The sequence below is a fragment of the Phaenicophaeus curvirostris genome, chromosome 3 (genome assembly GCF_032191515.1).
Source record: "Phaenicophaeus curvirostris isolate KB17595 chromosome 3, BPBGC_Pcur_1.0, whole genome shotgun sequence".
NCBI lineage: Eukaryota > Metazoa > Chordata > Aves > Cuculiformes > Cuculidae > Phaenicophaeus > Phaenicophaeus curvirostris.
The window spans coordinates 17,533,174-17,544,876 of record NC_091394.1 but is presented as its reverse complement, the minus strand read 5'-3'; the positions used below and the strand labels follow the sequence as shown (position 1 = coordinate 17,544,876).

Here is an 11,703-nt window from a genome sequence, read left to right as displayed (position 1 = left end):
GCTCAGCCCCAGCACACCCACTCCTCAATCATGAACTCCATGGCCAGGCTGGGAGCCCCAACCAGCTCAGGGCAAATCCATCCCAGGAAGGCCCAGCCTCTTCAGGCAGCACCTCCTGACTGCCACCCAACCTAGAGAACCACTGAGCACAGGGGAGGTTTTCTGCCACAAGGACTAAAATTTAGTATTTGGACCCTAGAAATGAGGCACAGAATCCTAAAAAGGAGGCACTATGCCCTAAACATGAGAGTCTGGACTCTCAAAATTTGTGATTAGAAACAATACCAAAGGATTTGGACACCAAGATGAGATTTTAAGACTCCAAAAGAATTATCTAAGTCTTCTAAATGAGGCCTTGGATCCACTGGGTAAAGCTTTTGACCCTACACCTGACCATTCATTCCCTAAAAACAGAGTTTGAACCCTACAGATCGGTATTCACCACCTCAAAACAGGGCTTTGGGCCACGTAAGTAAGCCTTTGGTAGGCTAAATTAAGAGTCTGGATCTAAAAACAAGGATTTTGACTCTCAAAAGCGAGTGTGGAATGTTTAAAGGATGCCTTGCGCATTCAACTCTGGCTTTGCAGCCTAAAAGTATAGCTTTATTCTCTTAAAATTGGCTTTCATGTCCTACAGGCTTTGGATCCTAATAAAAAGACTTCGGGCTATATCAATGCGAGTTCTGGCTCTCCACATTCGAGTATGTAAACTAAAATAAAGACTTTGCACCCTAAAAATAAAGCTTCATGCCCTAAAATGAGGATTACAACTCTACAATATAAGCTTTGTACCCCAACAAAGAAGGGTTGAAACACTACAGATGAGGCCTTGTATTCTAAAAATTAGGATCTGGATTTGAAACTGATTCTTTGAGCCTTAAAAATTTTGGACCCAAAATATGTTTGGATGATACAAGAAGGCTTTCAACAATAAAAAAATGAGGCTTTAAGGCCTTGAATGAGGTTTAGATGATGAGTCTGAACAATTACATTGTGGCTTTGTACCCTAGAATTCATGCTTTGGACTCTAACTATTACTATTGAAAATAAAAATGGTACTTTGGACACTACAGTGATAACTCAAACTCTACAACTGCAAGTTGTTGCTTTAAAAAAGCTTTTTTTTACCCAAAGAGTGTGCACACCTTGTACCAAGAGAGTGTTCATCCCTCAGTTGGGCATGTCCTTGAGCAGCCCGATGGGATGTGCTCTGAGCGTGAGGTTGGCCTGGAGATCTCTTGATGTTCGCTCTAAACAACACGGACCTGGGCCACGTACCTGTTTTGCTGCCTCAGGTGATGCTCCTGCTGCTCCTGGCACCCCAAGCCCTGATCGCTGCAGTCAGGACCACTCAGTCATGGAGATGATGGGTGTGGTCTCCAGTGACTGGTGTTTAGACCTGAACTCCAAAAGGGAGGGATGGAAGCTGTATCCTGCTAATATGGCCTTCTGAGGTTCTTTCACCAGAGACCAGAATGCCTCAGGCCTTGATTTCAGTAATTCTGCTGTCCTAAGTCCTGGTGGCTGTGGAGTGAAGACCTCAGGTTTATCGTACATCCTGGTCACAGAACTTGTTGACAGTAATTTCTGTCTGACAGGAACTTTCTTTTCTCCTTGTCCTCCTCCTCCTCTGCAGCTCTGAGATTCCCCTGCCTGCATTTGGCTCTGCTTTGCTGCTTGGCTGCCTTGTGTGGGTTTACCCTTGGGCTGGCTAGTCACAACCAGCTTTTTTCCAGCGGAGTTTTTTCCAGCGGAGTCCTGTGGGATGGCTGGCTGCCTCCTGGGAAAGGACACAACAGGGGAAATTTGCCTGAGAATGCAACGAGCCACGTGCCTGTGTGTGCAGCCACTGGCACCTCAACTGATGGCTGCGCTCAGCTCAGGAGAGTAAAATCCCTGCGTGAGGACGCTCGGCTGACAAGCAGCTGTCCCTGAGCAGAGCCATGCAGGGGACTCTCCTGAAGGGCCAGAGAGGAACCAACCCTCTGAAATGTGGGGCTTCCAGCAGCCCCACCCCAGCCCTCTGAGCGCTGCCGTCACCACTGTTGGGCAGTGATGAATGGTGTGTGTTTGGGGCTGGAAACGGATTCTTCCCTGGTCCAAAAGTGAACCTGTACAGACACCAGCCTCAGATCACCTGCCTCACCTGACCAGAGACTTCTTCTGCATCATTGTATTCTTCATTTGCCGGAATCCTGGGATTTCAATATGACTCAAGCTAGCAGCAGCAGCTGAGGGCAGTTCAGCAAACGCCCCTGGAAAGGGGAAAGAGAAACCTTATCAGAAGAGCATCACTGGGATGCTGCTGGCCCCAGGGGAATGTAGACCTGATCAGTCTTCTTCCCAAAACGTCAAATGCGACTGTTCCGCTGCCCTCCCAGCCACCCTGACACGCTCAGTTCCTCATTTCCATGTCACAGTGTGGATTGTGACCATGTTATCATCCCCAGATTTGGGAAAGAGGAGCTGGGTGGTGCTGGTGATGGGACAGGGACTTCTGCAGAGAGGTCATCTCCTGGGAGCGCGTCATTGCCATCGTCCTACTGTTCCCTTGGGCACATCCCATCCCAGTATTCAGTTCTGTGGAAGCCAGTGAGTTGTCTGAAGAAAAGGCTGCGCCAAGCTGTCATGAAACTTTGGCAGAAATCTGAGCCTTCTGACATTCATCGCTGAAGATTTCCCCAGCGTACCAGAGAAGTTGGTTGGCTATGCTATGAAAAGGAGCCAGGAGCAGCTTTACCTTCTGTGTCCTGCCTGAGAGGTGTCAAAATCCTTCTTTGCTCCCAGTTTTTCTCACCAGGGACTCCTCTCCAGTGCTTGAGACGGTCCCTGGCCGGCGGTTTGGGCGCCCACTGCTGGGCAAACCTGGAGACAAAGAGATGGCACCATCATGGCCACCAGCCCTTGGCACTTGCTGTGATCACCTGCTCATACGCAGGTTTCGGCATTGCAGAAAGACCTTTGCTTTTTTCCCCAAGCCAACTACAAGCTGTCCCCTAAGACCATCACGGGAAACGCAATGACCCCGCAAAGAACTCCAGGACATAATGGGAAGAAAGTGTCCACCCTTCCCATCAGATCCTCCCAACAGGACTGACTGCTGGCCAGGGACACGTTGCTGCCTGGTGCCCCTGTGGCAGCGCAACTGCAATCACGTGGAGCCAACACCACCAAACCATGGCAGAGCAGCGAGCGGCTCCCTCTGCAGATGTACTCACTCAGGAAAGGCGATGACATGGCCAGAAACTGTCAGGGAGGCCAGAGGTACATCCGAGGACACCACCATGTCCAGCAGCTGGGGGACCTGCAACAGAAGAGCCCAAAGATGGCAGCACATCCTCAGCATGGCTGAGGCACTCAGTATTGGAGGAGCCCGAGGCAGCCGGAGTAGGTAGGACCGTAGCTCTCTCCTGGCCTGAGTCTGCCGGCCGTGTCCTCCTGGGCCACACTCAAGCATTGCTGGGGCACTGCTGTGTGACTGCCTGGGCTGTGGAGAAATGAAAACGCTCACCTTAGCAACAGCTTTGTCCCAGTTCTCCTTCCCAGACAGCCTCTCCAGGAAGTTGCAAAAAAACTTCATTTGCACATTTGTGCCTTCGATGAGTAGCACCCCTATGTCCCTCAGGACAAGGGCAATGTTCTTCCCCTTCCCCAGGCAGGCAGAGAGGAAGGATAGGGTGCCCTGGATGCAGTTCTCCGCTTTCAGTCGCGATACAGAGGCAGCCGTGGCCACCTTTGAGTACTTGAGGGGCTTCAGCTCCTTGTGTCCTGGAAAACCACACAAGATGGATGGAGGCACTCATCCAGCGTCACTTCCGCAGGCCTTTCCCAAGGGTGCCCATTGCAACCACTGCATCACCCAAACAGGTCATATTTTCGGACCTTCTCTGCAGACAGGGAGTTGTTTTAAGAGAAGCCTCTCAGATCCAGGGAAGGGATGCAATGACCACGCAGCCAGCCAGGGTTTGAACTGCTGTCTTACCGGGCAGGTAATCCTTGTTGTCTGTCAGGTTGTGGGCAATTACAAGGTTTCTTGCCAGGCGAAACACTGGCCTCTGGACAGTCACGGCCTCATCTCCAACCTGGATCCATTCGGGGACAGTGTCAAAGGTGCCAAGGGCGGGAATTCGGATGCCCTGCAAGTGGAAGAGAAGGGAAGGGGAAAAGGGTGAGAATTAGCAGGAGGGGAGAGCTGGCCCTCTCCAGGGCTGGTGCTTCAGGCTGGATCCTGACCAATCCTGATGCTCAGAGGCATGAGCCAGAGCAGTGGGGTGAGCTTTGGGAAGGATACACTGAGTGCTCTCCCTTCCTTTGCCCCTCTAAAAATTCAGTGCTGGAGTCAGGGCAGAAGCAGCCTGAGGGCATCCAGAGGGTTTCCAAAAAGCAGCACCAGCCCTGTGTTACAATCCCACCTACGAGGGTTGATACCACATTGCATCAGCCCAGTTTGTCTCTCAGTGGGGACATCTGGGTTGAGTTGCCTGGTAAAGAGCCACTGGCCCATGGCCACCGGGACTCCTCGCTACTCTGGGTTCACAAGGACAATGTGGGTGCCACTCCACCTTGTGCAGAAGAAGCCTTTCTTCAATGTAGCCAGCCACCACATCCCAGATGGTTGTTCGCTCTGGAAAGCAAAGGAAAACCAGGTAATGCTCTGTGTCTGTCAGCTCTCAACCCTCCACCATCCACTGAGCTGCAGCACATTGGGAGAGGTGAATTGTCATTGCTGCCCCCAGCCCCAAATGCAGACACCCCTGAGATGGTTACAGTGTTGAGTCTTGCCCTTGCAACGCTGCAGCTGTTGGCCCTGACAGCACTCCTGCAGCGGCTGTGGATGCCTGTACCTTCACCAGTGATGCTGGGCATAATGAATTGGTGCTCCAGCCCATCCCAGAAGTCCATCTTGGTCCCCCTCACACCGGGAGTCACTCCTTACTGACAACAGACACATGGGGAGCTCAGCCCCATGTTTGTCCCCTGGATGCTGCTCCAGAGTGCCAGACCCACCACCCTGCAGCCCATTTTATACCCCGGTGCAGCCATGTCACACCCACTGTGACATCACAGTGACATGGCCTGATGCTTGATGTGTGCTGGCAGCAGAGCCTTTAGGTCAAGACGTGGGCAAGACATTCACAGGATGCAATGGACAAGACAGGGTGGTGGCTGTCCTGGAGCCCTCAAAGCCTGCAGCTCACTGTTTCCTGCAGCCTTCATCTCCCTTGTGTTTGTCTAGTAACTGACCTGTGGTACCCTCAATATCCACTCACGTATAGAAATGAAATGGTGCAAACCCAAATCCCAGTCCAGGAGATAGAAACACATGAGCCTATCAAAAAGCTATTGCTGTGGTTTAACGCGAGGAAGCAATTAAGCACCGCCCAGCCACTCACCCACTGCCCCTTGAACTCATTGGGATGGGAGAGGATTTGGAAAGGTACAAGTGAAAAAGAAACTCCAGGACTGAGAGAGAATCATTTCAGGAGTTAAGAAGCAATAAGCTGTTAAAAAAAACCTGTAAAGGGAAAAGAAACAGGAAAGAGAGGAAAATAAAACTTGAGACAGAAAAGCTGTGCCACTTAGAAAATGTGAGCAAATGAAAACACCTGCTCACCCCCAACTGGCTGATACCCATCCAGCCCCTAAGCAGCAGCCTTCTGCCAGCCTCCCCCAGTCAGATTGCTAAGCAGGGTGTCCTACGGTCTGGAATGACCCTTTGGTCAGTTGGAGTCTGATGTTCCCGTTATTTTCCCTCCTAACTCCTTGTGTACCCCCAACCTTCTCCTTTGGGACAAGCAGAGGAGCAGAAAGGGCCTTAACACTGTGTAAGCACTGCGCAGCGGTGACTAAACTATCCTCAAGTTACCAACGCTGATCCCAGCACAAATCCAAAACACAGCCCCACAAAAGCTACTGAGAAGAAAACTCAGTCCCAGGCAAACCCAATACACTTAAGGACAGACATTTCCCAGCCTGCTCAGACGGAATCCTTCACAGGGCAGGTTCTCTCTGCAAACCAAGAGAGGCCTCCAAGGAGTGGGAGAAGAGGCTCCCTTGTTTTGATAAAGGCAGAAGCAGCTTCCTGAGCAAAGTGATACCCACACCCACTCCAGGCCCTGGCATGAAACTCAGAATTCCTCTGTGGCTTTCTAGCTGCAGATGGAACATGGCACAACTCCTGCAGCAGGCTTTCGCTCTTCCAGCCCATGCAGTGAGCAGAGCTAGTGCATATGGAAATACAATACCTTGCCTAGCTTCTTCCAAGGCCATTTTTGCTTCCTGGCACCGTGCTCCTGATCTTATCAGAGCTCGGGCAGGGCCGTGTTTTACCACAAGGTGCAAAGCACAAAGCACAATCAGCATAAAACCCTCAACTCTTGAATACTCTGAGAAATCAACTTTTACTCAACTTATGGCAAGAAAGGCAACAAGTCATTAGTAGGAATCAACAAGTTATCAATAACAACTTTTAAAGGCAATGTGTCTAATCATTACTAGTAGGGATTAAGTACAGTAATTAGGAGAGACAAGTCATCGATTGCTCTATCATCATCATCCAGATCCATAGTCGCCTGGGGAGCCCTTTTCGCACAACAAGGATATGAAGAGCCTGACCCAACAATTAGGGTCCCACGCAGCGCGTCTCCTCATAGAGGAAGTCTCCCCAAAATTGCTATGAGGGACCTAGCTCTTACACCATTGAATAAATGACTTACACTCCCACAGAAAGCGGAGTCTGGTCCCAGCTGCTTACCGCTTCCCCCTTCTCCCGGAAGGTGGCCAAGATCCCAAGAGAGGAGGATGCAGCTGGCTCTCTCTCATCTTTAAGCTAGGGGGCTGCTGAGATGCAGCACTCCTATTCTCTTTTTCAAACAGCATCCATGCTCGTGCTGACACGTCAGCCAGGCTGCTTTAGTCTTCTCATCTTGTGTACTTGAGAAGCTACAGCTTAAGTGGCACAGCCCAGTTCTGCTGATGCCAGCCACAAAACTTTCTTGCATAGTACAATTCTACTGATAATGAAACTTTTTCTCACATTCTCTGTATTTAATACCACCACAGTCCAATCCCATTGATAATACCCATGCGAGAAGTTCAATTAAACAGTACACATACCAATACAAAACTAATCATTCATGGATCACCTATAGACCATCCCTTGTCACTTCCGGGGTGGGGCTTTTCCTCTGGAATCGGAACAGTTATCCATGAGAAATTAAGAGTACCGGGCCTTGCTCAAACCCATGAGGACCCAGTCCAGCTGATGGGTCCCTCCTTGCACTGGTTGGGTGCAGTGTGGAGTCAAGGGGGGCTGAGAGGCTCCATCCATCCATCCACCTGCTGCCAGGCTGGAGGGGCTGGCTGCTGGACCTGGGCAGAGATGGAGCCTAGAGCCCCAAATCTGAGGGCTTAGACCCTAAAAACGCAGCCTTGGATCCTAAAATGAGGATTTGGAACCTAAAATCACGTCTCGGGAATTGAGAATGCAGTGAACATTTCTGCCCTAAAAATGAAGCTCTGGGCCTAAAAATGAGCTTTGCAAACTAGAAATTAGGCTACATAAATTAGATTTTGACCCGCAGGAAGAGGGTGCTTGACCCAATTAATGACAATTTGGACCCCCAAAATTCAACCTCAGACCCACTAAACCCAGCTTCTGACGCATTTCTGAGTGAAAGTTTAGGCCCTAGAAACAAAGCTTTGGATCTTAAAACGAGGCTTGGAATCTGTGGTGTGCTGGAAGCCAGAATGTCTTCCTAGCAGCTCCAATCCCTGTGAACTGTCACCCTCCGGCAGTTCAAGTTTATGGCAGCCAAGTAATGCACAGTCAGACCCAAACCCCTCTGGTTTGGTAAAAAACACCTCCCACAACAGCCTCAACCCTGCGGCTCTAAAATGAAGCTCTGCAGAACAGCTAACCCTTTGTGCCCTTAAGTGATGCTTTGAACCCTCAAACACAGGCTTTTGAACCTCATATTACACTTTGGGCACTGAAATGAGGGTTTCAAAACTAATTATGCTCCTTTGGGGCACAAACCAGAAGACCTGGACCTTAAGGAAAGTGTTTTGGAACCCCATCATTCCCCCCCATGCAACCTAAAAACGAAGCTTTGGCTTCTAAACACAGGATTGCGGGGGCTCTAAAAAAAGGCTTGAGGGACTGAAAATGGATCTCTAGGAACAAAAACTTAAGCTGCGGGGCCTAAAACTGGGCTTCAGAGGAGATATCAGAGGACAGTCCTATGGAAAGTCCTCGGAACAACGCAGACACCCACGAGCTGGTACCAGTCACTGGGGCTACACAACACTACTGCACAAATAACCAGAATCTCTAAGGGCTTTAGGAGGTGGGGGAGGATCCTACAGCGCATGTACTCACCTGGTGAAGAGGTGACACCAAACCGCAGGGAGAAGACCAGCCTACGTACTCCTAGCACAGGAACAACCTCCCCCCACACTCCTACTGCTCGAGGAGGCCTCAAAATGGCCTCTGGCAGGGCTGCCTTTATGCTCAAGGCAGAATGGGATCATGGTCATATATGGTCATGTTGGCAGCTGGAGGGTCCCCAGGCAGCACCAGGGTGGGGTCTGTAAGCTGAGCCCCAGCTCCCCTGCACCCTGCCTCAGCCTCCTCCCTCTCAGGGCAGATGTTCCTGCTACAGGAAGCTTTCCAGAAAGTTCTCCTGGAAGTATGCTGGACACTTTAAAGACAGTCCCCTGGAAAGTGCCTTCTCAGATGTTTTGAAGCGTCCTGCAGAGCGTTTGCCGGCTGTCAGGAGCAGTGGGATTGCACAGGGGATGGTTATTGTTATCGCTCTTTTTCTTCTTTGAATTCCCCTGTGCCCCCATCCAGACCACGGCAGCGAGTGCTTCTGGGATCTCCCTTAGTGTGGGCACAGGAGCTGGCAGGGGCCGGGTGGTGACACTGGGCACCAAGCTTCTGAAGAAGGTGTGGCTGCCCTGAAGCTTCTTTTGGGGAGAAAAGCCTGTTCTGTGGGAGCGGGGCAGGTGGTTCTGCTGGCCCCGCCCCCCGCTGACTGTTGGGCGCAGCGTCATTCGAAAGGAGTAACCTCCAGCCCCAGCCGCCCCGCGCAGCCCGTGCAGAGCTCCTCGTCCCCGGCCGGCCTCGGCGGGCTCGCTCCTTGCCCAAAGACACGGGATCGCAGGTTCGTAGCAAAGCAGGGAAGGCAGACACTGCATCCCCAGCCTGGGAGTAACGGAGGGCTGAACGGGCAGCTGGCTCTGCGTGAGGGTGTGCCTGGGGTGGGTCTGCGCGGTCCCCCACCGCGTTGTGTTGGGGTGCCAGGAGCAGGGAGGAGCAGGAATAGCGTGGAAGAGAGGGAAGCTGAAGGCGTTTTGTCCAGGTCTTTCATCTTGACATTTTGTCCTGCTTAGCAACATGTGGGAGAAACGCCCACTCTGTTTGGGACGGCAGGGCTGGATGTTGGTTACGTAAGGGGTGGTTTTAGTCGTTGTTGTTTTATTGATTACTTTCTGAGTCCAAGACTTGCTGGGCCCACGAGGGTTGGGTGATACTGGGATGTAGGGGTTTGAGTGAATTCTCCCAAGGTTCCAGGCTGGTAGATCACCCAGGGGAGGTGTCACAGCTCTGGTGCGCAGTAGCCCGGGGATGGATCTCGCTCAGCAGCACTGGGAGCACCCAGTCTCAGCCTTGCTCACATGCCAGAGAGCAGCTGCTCCTCAGAGAGCCTCATCCCTTCCCTGTTGTCATTGCAGGATCTGCTCCGTCCCCTCCCTCCGCTTCAGACGCACCCCGTGAATTCTAGAGCTGCCGATGAGGCATGGCTGAGGGGTGGCAGAGCCACGAGGAGACAGGGAAGGACAGAGGGCAGGAGGGCAGCAGGAGAGACTCGGACGATGTGGACGACAGCCTGCCCAACCTGACGTGGCTGCTGGACTTCTCCATCATCAGCACTAGCATGGGCAACTCCTCCTGCTGCCCCAGCAGCCCGAACCCCCACAGCTGTCAGGACATCCCCAGCTTTGCTGCACCGTGCTCACCCCTGGGCGCTGACCAACTGTGCATGGAAATGCCCCACACTCCCCGCATGCCCATTTCCTCCTCCAGCTGGATGACGGAGCACCACGTTGTGTCCACGCACCCTCACCTTACGGCGGGTATTGACTACCAGACCAACCCCTACATCAAACCACCCTATTCTTATGCCACCCTCATCTGCATGGCGATGCAAGCCAGCAAGGAGCCCCATGTCACCCTCTCCGACATCTACAAGTGGATTACCGACAACTTCTGCTACTTTCGTCAAGCTGATCCTGTGTGGAAGGTAGGACATTTGAGACCACTTGCCCTGCCCCATCTCGGGCATGGTGGGACAGCCCCCGTGCCTCTCCAGTTTTTCCCGTCCGGTTTGTGTCAGCCTGGCTGCAGGCAGACATGTGCCTGTATTTTAGCAAACCGCTTTCCCCGCAACACTAACAGGAGGTGTGGGTCAAGCTGGGGATGCGAGGAGGGCCCTGATGGTGCCCTCCACCATGGTGATGCCACATGTTGCCACTGGTAATGGGGCCACATGGATGTAAAGACCCTCCTCTTCCTCCTGGCTGCAAAGATGCTTCTCCACCAGCCTCCCCACGCAGATAGTTGCGGCACCAGCCGATGATTGTTCCACCTTGTTTTTTTTCTCTTTTTTTCCCAGAACTCCATCCAGCACAACCTCTCCTCAAACAAGCGCTTCATCAAGGTGCCTCGAGAGAAGGACAAGCCAGGGAGAGGTGGCTTTTGGAAGCTTGACCCGCAATACGTTGAGCAGCTCAAGAGCGGTGCCTTCAAAAAGCAGAGGATGCGCCCAGTGCAGATCCACCCAGCCTCCACTGCGAAAGCCCAGCAAGAAGCACAGCGTGGTGCCTCCCTGGCTGCTTCAGCTTGTGCCTCCAATAAAGTCCTCTCTGTCAACCTGGAGTCACAGCTGCTGCTGAAAGAGTTTGAAGAAGGTAATGGCAACCAGAACTGGAATCCAGTGGATGGCAAAAGAGGGCTCAAGCGCAAGCAGCCCTTGCCCAAGCAAACAGCCAAAGCGTGTCGGCTTTCCAATTCCGCCTTGCTGAGCCTGGAGGAGCAGACCCAGCTGGGATCCCTGAAAGGGGACTCTGACCCCAGCCTGAACAGAGAGGTCTCCACTTTTGGGGATCTGGAGCTCTTATCTCCAGTCAGCCTCAAAACGCTCAACCTGGAGTTGATGGCACAAGGGCACCACTTTGAATGTCCCCAGGGGCCGGAGCAGGTCCTCACTGAGTCCTCCCAGAACAGCCTGAGCCTGGACGAAAGCTTCGTGGCCACTTCTTTCCTGCAGCATCTCTGTGATGAAGGGACAAGCGATCTCCTCTCGGATTCTGCCAATGCGGAGCAGTTGTTTGAAGTCAGCGATGCCTCTGTAATAGCGGATGTGAGCAACTGGATCACTCTGGATTCCCTCTTGTAAGAGGCCAGTCACCGATCAAAGCCCACGTGTGCTTTAGCAGGATGCTCCCCCCACGCTACTGGGACTTCCAAGAACTGGATTCTTCACCTCTCCTTCGCTGTAGGTTATTAGAGATAGAGTAGGCATCAGGTAGGAGTGAGCAGAAGCTGTAGTGTCAGTGGTTTGCCTTAGACTTGTTGAGAAGTCAAAGATTGTAGAGAATTTCTGTTTAGTAACAACAGCATTTAGGACCTTTAATGTT

At 52.1% G+C, this 11,703-nt stretch overlaps 2 protein-coding genes across 2 annotated transcripts; one reads left to right on the top strand and one right to left on the bottom strand.

Moving 5' to 3' along the window:
* Nucleotides 1-1,170: 1,170 nt before the first annotated feature.
* On the bottom strand, nt 1,171-4,902 carry CCDC81 (coiled-coil domain containing 81). Its single transcript, XM_069853020.1, has 9 exons — nt 4,845-4,902; nt 4,563-4,660; nt 3,983-4,136; nt 3,512-3,768; nt 3,219-3,304; nt 2,798-2,865; nt 2,147-2,255; nt 1,701-1,780; nt 1,171-1,250 (listed from the first exon to the last, which is right to left on the bottom strand). The coding sequence occupies exons 1-9, from the start codon at nt 4,900-4,902 to the stop codon at nt 1,171-1,173; spliced, it is 990 nt and encodes a 329-aa protein (XP_069709121.1).
* A 1,979-nt stretch (nt 4,903-6,881) lies between these two features.
* Nucleotides 6,882-11,462, top strand: LOC138718564 (forkhead box protein J1-like). Its single transcript, XM_069853071.1, has 3 exons — nt 6,882-6,906; nt 9,802-10,307; nt 10,680-11,462. Exons 1-3 carry the CDS (start codon nt 6,882-6,884, stop codon nt 11,460-11,462), a joined length of 1,314 nt encoding a protein of 437 aa, XP_069709172.1.
* Nucleotides 11,463-11,703: the final 241 nt, after the last annotated feature.

Excerpts from the sequence above, each read along its gene's own strand:
- CCDC81 (XM_069853020.1), bottom strand. The coding sequence starts at position 4,902 with ATGGACTTCTGGGATGGGCTGGAGCACCAATTCATTATGCCCAGCATC. Across the intron at positions 2,866-3,218 it reads CATGTCATCGCCTTTCCTGA|GTTTGCCCAGCAGTGGGCGC; the intron begins GTGAGTACATCT and ends CTTTGTCTCCAG. Across the intron at positions 1,251-1,700 it reads TGTGACTAGCCAGCCCAAGG|AGCGAACATCAAGAGATCTC; the intron begins GTAAACCCACAC and ends CGTGTTGTTTAG.
- LOC138718564 (XM_069853071.1), top strand. The coding sequence starts at position 6,882 with ATGCTCGTGCTGACACGTCAGCCAG. Across the intron at positions 6,907-9,801 it reads CGTGCTGACACGTCAGCCAG|GCATGGCTGAGGGGTGGCAG; the intron begins GCTGCTTTAGTC and ends GCTGCCGATGAG. Across the intron at positions 10,308-10,679 it reads AAGCTGATCCTGTGTGGAAG|AACTCCATCCAGCACAACCT; the intron begins GTAGGACATTTG and ends TTTTTTTCCCAG.